This window comes from Chrysoperla carnea, chromosome 1 (assembly GCF_905475395.1).
Source record: "Chrysoperla carnea chromosome 1, inChrCarn1.1, whole genome shotgun sequence".
NCBI classification, from domain to species: Eukaryota; Metazoa; Arthropoda; class Insecta; order Neuroptera; family Chrysopidae; genus Chrysoperla; species Chrysoperla carnea.
The window spans coordinates 10,531,242-10,547,879 of NC_058337.1; the positions used below are offsets into that span (position 1 = coordinate 10,531,242).

Below are 16,638 nucleotides of genomic sequence, written 5' to 3' on the forward strand. Positions count from 1 at the left end.
AGTTGGAGTTGTTTATTGGAAATTTTAAGAATCTTTTTTTTTAAATTTCTTAAATATTAATATTTTAGGAAAAAATGGCGAAAAACGAATACCTTTTTTTCATATTTAATTGTGTATAAATTTTGCAATTTTTTATATGCTAAAAATGCTTCAGGCACATTTTTCTAGACATCATTTCGAATCCAACAACCTATTACACATATTTTTACCACCAGTATTTTTATAGTTCACCAATTTGAACTTGTTGATTAGACTATTTAAGTTTATCATGACTTATCAGTTTGTATTAAGGTAGCTTGGTTCATAAATGTTAATGAATTGAGTTGTGTATATATGTCAAAGGATAATGCCAAAAAATAAAAACAAGAAACATTTATTTATTTAACAATCTTAAATAGAATACATTTAAGTAACATTTACAAATGAATTATTACAAGTCTAAGTACATAACTTGAGTAGCTGCTAACGCTCCAAATAAACTCAATGTACACGCGACCACAACCACCGCTGTTGTTGTTCCGGATAATGCAACAATTGTGCCCATACACATAGACAATATAAATTGGGCTAAAAATACCATACTACTTACAACTGCAATATCAGTACCAAGACCACGTACTTGACTTCCCATACTAGCTTGCCCATTTTCATCAATTTCGAACTATATTATTAAAAAAAAAACACTTTTATTAATTAATGCATTGCAGGAGTCTTCACCAAAAAAAGCTAGTTTTTTTATTTTGGCATTAATAAAATTTGATTGTCAAAAGGCTCCCAGGATATTTACGAAGACAAAGAAAAAACCGACAGTGTCAACCGGGCTAAGTTTGCTTAAGTTGCACCACAGGTGTAACTGCGGCACTGTTTGACTTGATGTATGGTGTTTGACTTGATGGCAAATCGATACAAACAGGGCCGTGGAGAAAAAGCTTTTGTACTAATTGCTTATTTTTATTACGAATTTTTACATTTGTTTCAAATTTTTGTGCACTTTATACACGTTAAAGTCCCTCATGCATGATACTTTGAGGGACTTTAGCTTTTTCTATCTCAACACATTATTCAACTGAACCTAGGAGGTTGAGGCTGTACACTTCGATAAAAAACCCACATTACGAAAGAAACGAAAAAATTACATAGAAGTAATTTTTATATTTATTTAAAATTTTGTTGTTATTGAATATTTTTATAACTCAAATGCCCTCATACATGTCACTTGTAATAGCTTTTGCTATTGCAACAAATTATACCAATTAACATATAAGGGTGAGACTGTACATTTCAATGGGAAACGCACATAACGTTTTTCATTTGAACAAATTAACTGGCTAGTAACCGAGCCTGTTAAGGCATCTTAACTTGCAGACAGCAGCAGTGTGAACAAAAAAGTTAACGGGGCGGTAAATTGATCACACTATCGTCGCTTGGATAAGAACGAAGTAACCGACTCCATCTACATCATAATATTAATAGTATATTCGGAGTAGTTTAACAAATAAATAAATATTAAAAATGATAATGTGGGTGGCCTCTGTTATAGATGTGATCTGAGAAACGGAGGTTAAACTCCATTATTATTTTTATTATTAGTAGAATAAATAAAAAATTACACAGAGGCCAAGTCTCGAGCCCGGGTTCTCTAAGTACTCGATCTAGAGATCACTATTTCTGCTATGTGGTCTCATAGTCTGTTTCAATTATGCAGGGCGGGCCATTTTATTCTATAATGACGTTTTGTAGTTACCCAATCAAAAAATAACTTAAAGAAAAGTTGCAAAGTATGATGACGGACACCATGTTCTTACATCAGGTTGGACCTAGTTCTTCGGGTTTCCTTAACAGCCAATTTAGCTCTTAAATTAGAAAGTTTGTCCTCGTAAAAAAACTAACCATTTTTGTTTAAAACATTTTTTTGAAAAATGTTAGTTATGGATGTTATGCAACTTAAAAATAAGATATTATTGCATTTAATCGAAAGAAAATACACTAATTGTAGGTTAAAGTCATGGACACAGGTTAGGTCATAGTATATCGATAATTGTAGGTCAAAGTCATGGACACAGGCGAATGTCTTCTATTGCCCTTGACAACTTTTGGCTAAAGTATTTTTTCTTAGTAAGCGTGTTTTCTTTCGATTAAATGCAATAACGATATATTTTTAAGTCGTTTTAAGTATAAACCCGAAGAACTAGGTCTAATCTGTTGCCAGAACATGATGCCCCCCTTCAAACTCTACCACATTTGCTTTAGCTATTTTTTGATTGGTTACCTACAAAACGAGCTATCGAAAGAGATAAAGAAAAACGTTTTAAGCCCAGATTAGTATCTAGACCAATTTCATGAAAACAGGAAATGGTCTAAAGCCAATTTTAATTTCATATTGAATAACCAAATCACTTACCGTGCCATAAGCGTGATAATGCGCAATTAATAAATAAGGCATTGTAAATAACGTTGAGTACATAACACCCGCTGACCAACTAAATAAAATCACTCCAATTTTATGTTTTGTAAGCGCCATCAAACACATTCCACTACTATACACCAGAAGACCACCGATGTATACAGGTTTTGCTCTAAAAATAAGACAGATTATTAAAATATCCTAAGTAGTATCAGAGACTGCAACAGAAATTATTAAAAACCGGGTGTAGTGGAGTTGTGGAAGACTGTATAGAAATCAAACACTTTAAATATAACGAGGGGTACAGGTATACCAATCGGATATGGTTAATAGTAAAAGAACCAGCTTACATTTTCCGAGAATGGTTTTTTATAGCACAATAGCTGTCCAGGCAAAGTAATCAAGTAGTTTAACAACGCTAAGCACGGACGGATTCAAAGAGCTGCGTTACTACTCGACTCTCCGACATTGTAGTATTTTGTCCAACACTAAAGTGAGCAAAAGTTTGCCCAAAAGGATATTTTTCCTCAAATTTATTTTATTTTATTTAAAAGTTACATAGTTTCAGAGATGACAACTTGAACGGTATAAACAATTTTCGGATTAGGGGATAATTCGAATTTTAATTGTAAATCGTACGGGAAAAAATATTTACTAAAAATTCTAACCGTAAAACCACAATCCTCAGGCTGTCATTTTCGAAACAATATTTTTTAAATATTCAAAATTTGGGGAAAGGTTTCAAACCAATTTGTTTTCAACAAATCTGTGAAATATTTTTACAATTTAACCATAATTACTGCTCACCTAGGTTAGCTAAAGTCAATGTTTAGCAAGAGAACTTTTTTATTAAATAAATTTAAATAACGTGTTATTTTCTACATGGTATGCTAGCATATGTATATTATTCTTTAAGGGATGTAAATCTCATGTTGTGAGCGTTGCGAGCTGTGAGACCGAAATCCAAAGCGAACTCGTGACTTCACTTACGCGTCTTTGGTCTCATTTTAAGGGTGAAAGCCTAAAGTATATACTTTTTCATACTTAGAGCAATGATCATTCATACGGAAAAGCGAAATCAGCTTGAGTGCGTATTTATTGTCTAAGGTAAGGGGGCCAAGAAGGTCTTATGGGGATCATAAAGGCAAGAGGGAATATTTTGTGATGATGTTTATAAAGTTGGAGAAGTCCACCGAATGAGTAATGGATAATATGTTAAATAAGATTGAGGAATTTACTTGGGCAACATCGGTTATAATAGTTAGGTTTGATTGAATTGACTGGTTATTATAGGGATACACGTAGGGCATAGAGCCTATTGTGATACCATGTATATGTTTTACCACCTTCTTCGCTGATGATTTCATTTTACCTTCTTTATGCGTATACTATGCACTACACAAGTCCATCACACCAATTAACGAAATTAATTTTTATGTTAAGTAACTTAGGTATACCGCGTTCAGAATTGGTTATGCTTTAACCAACTGCGTCACTAGGGTTAGCTGTCATTACAGTTAGTAAACTATTAAATTTAATATTACCCAAACCTTTATTATTGAGTTTTAGATAAATGCATTTTCCACCTTAAATTGTTCTTAAAAAGAATATGTTCTTAAGCTGAATGCCTAGAGTGACAGAACATGGAAGAAAACTAATAGAATTAGAAAAATATATTTAAAATTACCTGAATCGTTTTATCAATTTTTCGATTACGAATGAATAACATGCACACGATAACGAATACATGGACATCCCCCAGCAACCAAATCGTACACCTTGCTCATATAACTCATGTGATACTGTACCTTCCATAGCCTGTACGAATAATGAACAATTATAATTGTAACTATTAATAAATTAACATCGATTAAGCTGGTGGTCTCTTCCACGAAATGAAATTTTAGGAAGAAAAATTAATCGAATTTATTCGATATAAGAGATGTTACATTTCATTATAGTAATTTCTACTTACACTAGTTTACAAGGCTTTTTATACCCGAGTTGAAAGTTGTTAATTAGGAAACAGAGGTTTGACAACCAGAACAGTAATAATATATATTTGTTGCACTACCCTCACCTTCACATCAAGTCATCAAAGTGTTGGGAAAGCAAAGGTCTAATATCAGTTTTATTTCATGCTTCACAAGTACGCAAGAATTAGGCTACTTTGCACAAGTCCTCACAATAGATTATTCAAAATATTACGAATCAAAAAGTTTTTTTGTGGAATTATATCAAATTAAATTATACAGATGTTTTATGCATAAAAATAGAGATAGTGATCAAGGAAGACGTTGTAAAAATCCACCAAATAAATGTTTACGTATGCGGATATTAAGTAGTGACTAATCTAATAAAAATTACGAAAGTGATAAAATCAGCTTATTTTGGATTTAGGATTGGAGATCTTGAATTGTCGTGGACACCTCAAATGTGTTGTATTTCTTGTTACATGATGAAAAGTAAACAAGAGAAAATGCCTTGTGCAGTTCCTATGTTGTGGCGAGAGCCTTCCAAGCACATAAATGATTGCTAATTTTGAACGAGCAGTGTCTCCGTATACTCCGTAGAAGAATAAAAATAAAATAAAATATCCAGTTTTGCCATCAGCATCGTGACCCATATAATGTCGCTCATAATTATTTTTCTACACTCTCATTTAGACTTTTTTCTGATAATCTTGGTGCGGTTAGTGATGGGTAAGGAGAGAGGTTCCACAACGATGTGCGAACAATAGGAATAAGATACCAAGGACGATGGGGTCCTGCTATGATGGCCGACTTTTGTGGGTTCCTAAAAAACGAAGACTCAACGTCGCACAAAAGACAAAGAAAAGTCACTAATCAAATTAGACCTATTTTTTTTAGCTCAAATATTTTATAATAATGGACACTTTAAAATTAATGCCATTATGTTAAAATTTATTAATCTTTTAATTTATAACGATATTTTTTGTACTTTTTTCAATTTTTTTTAAGGATCGCTGTATCTGTTAATTTAGACCTGCTTCAATAAATTCAGTTTCTAGACATGTTAGGCAATTGTAATTCAAAACAAGAAAAATTTTGTTAGTTGTTTAAAAAAGTTGAAAGTTGTGTTATTGTTTATATAGACAAAATAATTATTTATTTACTCTAGTAATAATTTCCTGATAATCACTAGAATAATCCATTCACCAATTTTCACACATTACATGAGGCATCCATTTTTATTCTTGGCAGGCAACAGGAAATCCAAAATAATGAAGATACGCACTTTGTCACGAATCTAAAATTTTCCTTCTCTAGTTTTGAAAATATAAACTGTCCACAAATGTAGGAAAAACGACCAGAACTCTGTTCACACTTTCTTTTCGACATTTTAATTAAAAATGAAACAAGATATTTGGTATAAATAAATATTAATCTGAAGTGACCACGAAGTTAGTTCAAAATAATGATTTAACTGTAGAAAAAGACTAACGTGAGAGAATATTTCCACTACATATTTATATCCATTTTTATTCGGGTATATAGCTTTTGAATTTTTTTTTCTTCTTCAATATTTTATTTTTTGATTTCTATTTTATTTGATATTCTCGAATGTGTGTTTTTAGCGTTTTATTTTATAGATGAAAAAGTACACGATGAAAAATTTATTTTCAGAATATTGTACTAACATTTTTTTACGTTTGCCAAAAATGGATACATTATTTAATCCAAGCATTTATATTAGGTTGTATTATTGAGTTAGGGGATGATGAATTATATTTTAATTTGCTCAAAATTTAGTATTGAAATTTTGTGTGTTTGGGTGGACAAGTGCAAACGTTGGCAAATCGTTATCAAACGAACGGCGTTTTTATTTTATAAAAATTTGCATATGGGGATGCTGATGTCATAATTTTAAATTGTGTCAAGTTTCAATTAGAGGCTACTGCGGTTACCTGCATACACCTGGCTACAGATAACCGTAGCAGTAATAAAGAGCGCTGCCTGTTATAATAAGGTTTCGAGTGCAATATTCTGTGGTATGATACTTGTGAAATTCTATTAAAATGCAAAAGATAAATTATAAAATAATTGATAATTAATCAATTAATTAATATTAAAAGCAGTAGGACTCGCAATGGCATTCCTAAATAGTTTGTGTTAAGAAATATAAATCTATTTAATGTTATTTCCATCGAAAATTTTCGAATGCCGGATCTTAGACCATTATCATTTTTTTTTATTTATCGCAAGAGACTACCAACTTAATCGATGCAAACAAAATGATAAATACTTTTGGATCACCACCAAAAACAGCTTCTCCTACAAAATCAGTAAAATATAAGGAATAACAGACATGAGCCATCCAACAGAATAAGTTTGTCAAACATAGCATACGTAATGACCATGGCATATAGACAATACTCTGTAAATATTCTCGTAAACTTGCCACTTCCTCACTTTGGGGTAATATTGATGGATTATCTACATTGATTTCAACGTCATTTTCATTTTCACCAGGCGTTTTTACCTTAAGAAATTCATTTTAGTTACTTATTTCAGTAGAATATGAAGAATCAGTTGCGGAACAACCAAGTAAATTGTTTAATAATCTTCCTAAAATAAAATTTTGAGCAATTGGACAAATGTATAAAAAACTTGCAGTTCGAGGTAAAGATACAAGGTGGGTTATTCCCGATTTCAAAAGATAATAACTATTTTTATAAATATTGCAAATCGTCCAATTACAAATCGAACGAAGAAGGTAAGCATTGGAAGTTTTGAACAGTTTTTGAACGAAAGGTTTTCTTCTAATCATTTCATACAAAATTTACAACGTTGATGTAATTAATATTGCATATATGATATTGAAAACATAAATTTAAAGGATATTGGATATGCACGCCAGTCAAATATTACAAAATAAACAACTGAAAACGCGCATCAAATAAAGTTATACTGCCTGCGTAATCCGTTAAAAACTGAAAAATTTTCGGACTTTTAAGTTTTTGTAGTTTAATTCAAAAACTATGAGCTTTTGACATTAGTCATCATTTTGAAATTATATTAAATTTGAAACAATTTAAACCAACACTCATCTCCTCAACATGTCTAATAGTTTTTGAGATGATGCTTGAAAAATTTACTTGGTTTTCAGAAATATTAAAATTTTTAGTTAGTTTTATGTTAAACCGTTAGAGATCGAACAAGAATTTAAATGTAAAAAAGGACAACTTTTGTTTGAAACACTTTTGTTGAAATGCAGAATTTGATGGCTTAATGTGAAAAATTGGGGTTGCGTGTATTATTATTTCGGTTGAAAATTATAAACGAAGGACTGGTAACTCTTCAAAACTTTTTATGGAGAAAAAATGCGGTGTTTCAGTCAAGTCATTTAAACGGAAGATCCTTTTCAGTTTTCAATATCAAACGAGTGTATGAGTTGAGTCATTCAATTTTATAACAGTATCATACACGCAATACTTATTGCACTAATGCTGTGAGTTTTGTATGAAATAATCAGAAAAATTTCGTTCAAAGAACGTTCGAATTTTTTTGCGATATAAAAAAGTAACATTGTAGGCGAAAAACGGCTTTAGTATTATGCTCATCAAGTTATACAACAAGCTGATATGGGAAGGTGGGAAGGTCAAAGATGTAAGATGTTGGGGCAGTTCTTATCCAAGGGGCTGAAAACATCCAGGTTATTGGACAAAGTATTGCATATAAGTCTAATAAGCTAACATTATCATACTTTCGTTTCAGATTTGCTACCAAATGTTTGATAGTAGCTCTGGTTGAGAAAAAAAAACATTATTTACCACGGGAAAGGTCGATATAAAAATTCGAACAAAGGTATTTTCTGCGTGGTCGGTGAAATCGTCGTCAGTAAAACCCGTTTTCCGGGTGAGCTGCTTATCGCCATTCATTATTCCGTCTCTGTAATAATCTAAACTTTGATTCTAATAAATGGGGCCCTCCGCGGATAACGGTTTTTTCTAGGCATCGACTTCCCCATTGACATCAAAGTTATAACAATATAACAAATAGAAAACAAACTGAAAATAATAAAATAAAATCTGGGAATTTTTTTATCGAATTTTAATATTACTAAAAGATAGCTTCAATTTTTAAAAAATGTTTTGTTAAGGGAATCTCAAAATTTTTTTTTTAATAGAGAATATTTTTAGATAAACATTTACTTCTGATTCCATCAACTTCTGATCCCATCCCATTACTAGTGTTGTGGTTGTTCCGTTACTGAGTTTAAAATAATAGTTTTACCTCCTCGTTGGTTCCATATTTTAAATCTGATGTACTTGCAATTATTCGGTCCGTTTCAATGGATGACAAAGATGATTTTTTTCGTGTTAATTTTAAATGAATTCGTTGTTCTTTTTCTAATAGTGGTAAGGGAATTTCATTAAAACTGGTTACTGTGTATGAAACACAACCAACGAAAATAATTGTAATTAATGTAAAAACAGCTCGAACGTGTCCGCCAAAAAGTGCACCTAAACAAAAACAATATTTTAATAAAAATTTATTCATATCGTTAATGGAACATGCTCAATTTCTTGTAAAAATATTTTTGCATCCCGTGTACGCTTTTAAAGATCATATCAATAAAATAAATAAAATTTCTCTGCATTTCCTAAAATTCCGATATTTAAAATTTTTCGGGGCAGTATACTTCATCGATGTATACTTAATGATAAAATATTTACTAAAAAATTTTGAACATATTATTAGATATTATTTATTTTAACACAATTTTATAAGCTTTCTACGTATGTTAGTATGTTAGTATGTTAGTATGTTAGTATGTTAGTATGTTAGTATGTTAGTATGTTAGTATGTTAGTATGTTAGTATGTTAGTATGTTAGTATGTTAGTATGTTAGTATGTTAGTATGTTAGTATGTTAGTATGTTAGTATGTTAGTATGTTAGTATGTTAGTATGTTAGTATGTACCGGAAACATTGAACATGATTTTGACCTCCTTCAAAACTACGGATTAACTGGAAAATTGGCATACTTATCAATGACGGATGCCAATACAACAATTTTATAAGTTTATTTGATTATCCTGCTCAGGATTTACAGGATTAATGATTTCCATATCTGAAAATATATACATTTATTTGCGCTCCCACCATATTTATACTGAATATTTGATAAACAAATAATAGTTTAAAAAAGTAAAAAACACAAAATAAATAATAGTTTAAAAAAACTAAAAAACACGTTTTTGTAACTAGCTGAGCTAAAACGTAAAAAAATAATTTCTTTAAATTCAAAAAAATTATTTAATCGTTAAAAAGCGTGGGGTGCTTTTTAAGATATGTTATAATGACTTTAATTTTACCAATATCAGTCTATAAAATTTTTACAATTCAGTATTTGAAATTTAGCACCCCACGCTTTTTTACGATAAAATGATTTTTTTGAATTTAAATAAATTATTTTTTACCTTTAAGTTAAGCTAGTTACAAATGCGTGTTTTTTAGTTTTTAAAAAAAATTGAGCGTAGTTTGTTGGAGAAAATCCTGCCTTCTTATTGATCACTGTTGCATAGAGATCTTTCTAACAAGTATGCATACAAAATTTGAAATAATTTGTCAGTAAAGCATCTACGAATCCAAAAAAGAATAATATTCTGATGTATTTTTACCTATAAAAGTTACGTCCCAATTGATTCCACCTAGCGCATAGCCCATAAATCCACCTAAACCGGCCATTATTGTAAATGTGCTCAAGCCTTTTGCATGATCCTCTAAAAATTTATTATAAATTTAAAAAAAAATGTCTTTGTAACTTATATACAAAAAATTATTCATATAGTGCAGACAATCGAGTCAAACATTCAGCTTGAACTCAAAAATACTTGAATAAGATGAAAGTCTGGTTATAGTTTGTAAATTATAATTAAATTAGGAGGAGGATATGATGTAATATAAAAATTTATTGGCCCTGTATCATAAAGTGCCAGAAAAATTCTAAAATTGAAAATTAACACAAAAAAATCAGTTTTCGAATAATTTTAAGAGTTTACAAAGTCATTGAAATTATTATCTTACATCCTTTAAACTAAATATAACCAAAGGACCCCACACTATTAGATAAGAAAATGGCTTTCTGTGTGTGTTAAAGTTACGAATATATTATCGTCTTCCATTAAATGAAAGTTGCGATCATCGTCTTCCCACGTGTTAGATATTGCAAAAGTAATTTTAAAATGTAAAATTTGACCAAGGTTGAGCTTTTCTGAGTAGATAGTTTACGTAATAAATAAACGGAAATTTATTGTGAATTACAGTTTCAAACATTGTCTTCCATGAGCTTGAAGTCTTTTCTGGGAAGCCGATGCTTGTAACTGTAATTTAATGGAAAACGATGATTTTCCGTTTACTTACTACATCAACTATCTGCTAACAAAAGCTCAACATTGGTCAATTTGTACATATTAAAATTATTTTTGCAATGTCTAACAAATGGGAAGACGATATTTGCAACTGTAATTTAATGCAAGACGATTCTTTTACATGTACTTATTACACCAACTATCTACTGAAAAAAGCTGAACTTTGGTCAATTTGTACATTTTAAAATTTCTTTTGCAATATCTAACACCTAGGAAGGCGCATTTTACATTATATTTCGAATGGGAGACTTGAATTTTCTCTTTTCTTTGACTTTAATTAATCGTTAAAAATAAATTTTACCTTTGGTCAAATTGTACACTTAAAATTTTTTTTGCGATAAGCCCTGCGGCAGGGCCCTGCAATGCGTTTGGTGTGCCTAGACTAATAACTTATTCATGAATTGGATCAGTACTATCGATAAAATGTGTTCTCAACCTTCCTCAAATGATGACATAAAAACTGTTACCAGCTCCCCTACCATATACCCCTAAGTTCGAAAAATCACAAAAAAATTTGTGGCCGTGAGAACTTTTGATCAGAATGATCCAAAGAACATATTAAGGTGGGTTAGAAAAAGTTTTACAAGAAGCCATTTTCCTATCTAATCTTGTGGGGTCTCTCATCTACGTAATTTTTTAACTCAAAATTTATTTCGATTGCCTGTGTTAATAATTCTTACCTGGAATACAAACATCCAATAAATATGCTCTTGAAGGACTTTGGCATGCATCTGCATCAAAATCGAGTAACACAGTACCCAAAATTGTAAAAAACACACCCCAAGGATGTGAATTTTCATAGTGTGGATTATGAGGCACAATATCCGTTGTGTTCTCGGACAATACAGTTTCACTTATAGATTCACTGCTATATGCTGAGGTTCGATGCGGTAATACTTTTTTTGGTTGAGTAAAATTAAAATATTTTGGATAAGAATCACCCATTGCATAACCCAAATCTTCTCCATTTGGTACTAATATTAATCCTAGAAATTTTTAAGTATATACTTTAAATACAGTACGAAATATTATTTTTCATTTTATAAACGAATTTTTAACATTGTTTTACAAATATTATTACTTTTTATACCATGTATATATGAAATATACATAGTATATTAAGTTTCGTCTCAAGTTTGTAACGCTTAAAAATATTGATGCTACGAACAAAATTTTGGTATAGGTGTTCATAGAATCACCTAATTAATCCATTTTCGGTTGTCCGTCCGTCCGTCCGTCCGTCTGTGGACAAGATAACTCAAAAACGAAAAAAGATATCGATCTGAAATTTTTACAGCGTACTCAGGACGTAAAAAGTCAGGTCAAGTTCGTAATTGAGCATCATAGGTCAATTGGGTCTTGGGTCCGTAGGACCCATCTTGTAAACCGTTAGAGATAGAACAAAAGTTTAAATGTAAAAAATGTTGCTTATAAAAAAATAAAAAACTTTTGTTTGAAACATTTTTTTGTAAACATCACTGTTTACCCACGAGGGCGTTAATTAGGTGCAAATTTTATAGTATGTATTAATATAGGAATATCAAAATGAATATCTTTTGTTATTTACGTGACGTCAAAAAAACAAACGATTGCGCCTCAACACTTGCGCATTATATGAGAATATCAGTTAAATATGTCAGATATGTATGTATGTGAAATGTGATAGAGTTATCAACACTGCCTATACATGGTATTTCAACAATTAACTCAGTCAATTGTTTGTTTTCACTTGTTTAATTTATAGTTTGCTCAACTAATAGTTTTTAACTGTATTTTATTGAAAATGAGACCTATCAGAGGGGAAAATGATCTGAAGGGGGAAAAGGCAGTGTCCCGTCTCCCGGCGGATATATCGACATGCATCCTAAATCGCTAATGATAGAAGTTTAAAATTTCGAGAGAATATTGATTTAATACTGTAGGTGATATTTAAGAAAAGATTTTAAGAAATTCATTCCCTAAAAGGGTTGAAAAAAGAGATGAAAGTTTGTATGAAAATATATACAAACCGTCATTTTTTAGTTCACTACTTAACCAATTTAAAAAATGTCTTCACCTATAGACTGCTACAGGAACTCAAAAATGACTGTTTCACTTTTTAATAGATTTTTACTTTTGGTGCGGAATTCTAACTTTTTGAAAATATTATTTATGCAAATTTCAGATTTTTAATTTCTAATAAATCAATTTGGGTCACAAAATTTTCGGACACTCTAACGAATCGAATGCCAAAAAGCGCATTCAAATCTGACTTACTGTTCAATTTTTTCGAACTTTAGCCGTTTTTAGTGTTTTGTTTCTGAGACTAACTGTGAATATTTACAATACTTTAAAATACAAAACCTTTCTTACCTAAAAATACTCCAATTGATAGTAGTATAATAAATGGACGCCTTCGTCCCAATAATAGGCGACATCGATCACTTAACGATCCAAGTATAGGTGTACAAAAAAATCCAACCAATGGTGATAAAGCCCATACAAGCGTCATATGCTGATGTGAAACTCCAATTTTTAATAACGTAGGCGAAACGAATGCAGTTTCTGCTGCATATGAAAATTCTATACCCATTACGGCAGCCGATACTCGTATTAGCTCCTTTCTTGTTTTACGTCTGATTTAATGTAACATTTAAAAACTTCCTTCATTATTTTTGTTTTGAAAAACGGACTATTATGCTCTTAAATCCGAATAAATAAGAGCAGTTCTTATTTCAATATTTGAACTTATATAATCCCAAATTTTTGTTAAGACTTTTTTTAAGTTAAAGAAAAAATTAAAATAACATATCCCATTTTCAAACTGTTGTGTGGGTTAAACTAGGACAGTGATGAATTTCCGTTTATGCCTGTAGTTATACCATGTATATATGAAATATACATAGTATATTAAGTTTCGTCCCAAGTTTGTAACGCTTAAAAATATTGATGCTACGCACAAAATTTTGCTATAGGTGTTCATAGAATCACCTAATTAGTCCATTTTCGGTTGTCCGTCCGTCCGTCCGTCCGTCCGTCTGTGGACACGATAACACAAAAACGAAAAAAGATATCGAGCTGAAATTTTTACAGCGTACTCAGGACGTAAGTGAGGTCGAGTTCGTAAATGAGCATCATAGGTCAATTGGGTCTTGGGTCCGTAGGATCCATCTTGTAAACCGTTAGAGATAGAACAAAAGTTTAAATGTAAAAAATGTTCCTTATCAAAAATTAAACAACTTTTGTTTGAAACATTTTTTCGTAAACATCATTGTTTACCCGTGGGGGCGCCAATTTGGTAGAAGTTTTATGGTATGTACTATACATGAATATCAGTTATGTATCTATGTGTCACATGCATGTATGTGTTATGTGATAAAGAAATCAACGCTGATTATGCATGGTATTTCAACAATTAACTAAGTATAATCTAGTCAACAAGGTCAAATTATTGAAATATAGAGATAAGGGTCGTAAAAATACAGAAAAACTTGCCAGAAGCATTTTTAGCATTTAAAAAATTGCAATATTTATAGACAATTAAATAAATTCCGCTAATATTTCATAAAATATTAATATACGCCAATTATTTAAACATTTTTTTTAGTTTATAATACTTTTAAATCAACAAATTTCCAAAAACTTTTACGAGAAACTTTTATTTCTAAAATTAATATTTTTGAAGTTATTGCGCGCGCGTTCAATGTTGTTATTTTAACTACAGAAAATTGAGAAATTTTTCTTGCATTAAATTACAGGAGTTATTTTTTTATTTAAATAGGTTCAATATCACATACTGAATGTAAATGCAAAAAATACTTGCAAAAATAGAGGGCGGAAGTGCTACCATTTTGAGAAAAACCGTTTCGACGAATATCTCCATAACCGTGCACTTTATACCAAAAATGGTAATAAACTTTACTGTAGATAATTAAACTTCCTATCTTCCTTGTTAAATTGTTTTTTTTTTTTTTTTATCGTAAAGAAAATTTAAACGGATAGACGCCGTTTTTGCATACCTCTTTTTATAAACCTGGCACCCGGTGGTTGCAATAGTGCAACATAAACATTTGTTTTAAAAGTTAAGTTATTACCTACCATTTTTAAAAAAATAAATATTAGAAGATATATCGGTTAAATAGTCAATAAATTAATATGCCCTAAAAATTAAAAAAATAACAATGATAAAATGTAGTTACAATTATTGTTATTTTTATAGTCGGTGTCAGTCAAGGAAACAACTCTGACAGAACAGTTTCTCTGACAGAAAACCGAAACAAGAAAATATTAAAAATTTTTTTTATAAATTCGACAGACGAGGCAGGCTTAAACATCCATTTTCTTAGAATCATAGACATAATACTTCATAATGGGCTGACGATTGTGTAATTAAGGAGGATTTATCACCTGCCACAAAATCACATCAATCCAAAAAGCCCCGATTAAGGATGTGTGCGTTAACCAAGGCAATTTTAAATAAAAAACTTGATTTTTTGTAATATGAAGTTGGAATTATTCCAAATCATTTCTGAAAATTATAGGGAGGTTGTCCGATTATTTAAATAAATAAATGACTTCAAAAGTAGTCATATTTAACATTGTTTTTATGGTAAAACGGTAGATGGATGATAAGTTTTCATAGATTTCTCTAAAACTAGTTGGTGGAAATTAAAAAAAAAAAACTATTTAAATTAAAGTTAAAACCTTAATAAATTATTGAAAACAAAAAAAAACACGTTATGCCCGACTAATTAAGGATGTATGAGCATGGTAGTGGGGACACAGATTAAAAAAAAAATATATTTTCAATTTTGAAAAGTAAGAATAAAATTTTTCGATATCCGTAGTAATTTTCAAAATATTGAAAATTGGAATTTCTGTTTTATTGTTTAGATTTCGATATTTCGAAAGCCAAGGAAGATATCGTATTATATGTATTCTTGTTTTTCGTCTACATTCATGAACTTATAATAAAATTCATAATAAGAGTTGAAAATATGGTACAAATAATTTCAAGCCTAAATTTAAAAATTGCCTTGGCGCCAAAACTACCTTAAAATCTAGTAAATTATATTTACATACCTATAAACATGTGAATAATCCTCAGATTCTATTGCATTTGTATCATCTTGATTCGACGGTGGTGGCGTTGATCCAGGTCTGGATGGATCTAAATAACCACGTATTGTTGCTGCAACTCCTTGAGGATGTGCTTCTTTCCATTCACACCAACGGTTACGTATACGATCTCGTATTGTATGAAATTGTCCAATACATCCTTGATATTCATGTAATTTATCCACCATATTGAAAATAGAAAATTTTCTCAAACAAACACAATTAACAAAACATATTTTAATTATTTTTCTAGGATTTACTTAATTAAACTATTTTATTATTTAAAAAAAAAAAATTCAATAGACGCAGTTAGAATCATTGATAGTGAAGAAATTTTTTTTATCATCATTTGATCGGCTTCAGTTCAGTTATAAAAAGATGACTTAAAAGTTTTTGATGATCGTGCATTGTTTAATGTTCAAATTCAAATAAAATTTAACACATTCAAATAAAAAAATATTTAATATCTTGAAAAAAAAGTAGTTTTTTTTTAAAGTTTAGTTTCTTTTAGTCACTTCATTTTAATTATCACTGAATTATTTAAAAAAAAAATGATAACATAGACAACAATATGTTTCGAAGTATTTCACTATTTTTTTACGTTGATATATGTAAGTATTCTGCAAGAAGTTATATAAAGCACGTCATGGCATCGGTATCGGTTTGGGCGTCTGTAAACGTCACCAAGCATCGTATCTGATATTTATATAGAAAATACAGAGATACATAGTAATATATAG

The 16,638-nt window shown here is 30.4% G+C and overlaps 1 protein-coding gene across 1 annotated transcript; it reads right to left on the bottom strand.

The window, feature by feature from the left end:
* Window positions 1–357: 357 nt before the first annotated feature.
* LOC123290852 (proton-associated sugar transporter A) lies at window positions 358–16,112 on the bottom strand. Its single transcript, XM_044871198.1, has 9 exons — window positions 15,863–16,112; window positions 13,154–13,416; window positions 11,482–11,787; window positions 10,052–10,153; window positions 8,662–8,891; window positions 6,671–6,907; window positions 4,092–4,222; window positions 2,402–2,576; window positions 358–661 (listed from the first exon to the last, which is right to left on the bottom strand). The coding sequence occupies exons 1-9, from the start codon at window positions 16,084–16,086 to the stop codon at window positions 431–433; spliced, it is 1,899 nt and encodes a 632-aa protein (XP_044727133.1). The 5' UTR covers window positions 16,087–16,112; the 3' UTR covers window positions 358–430.
* Window positions 16,113–16,638: the final 526 nt, after the last annotated feature.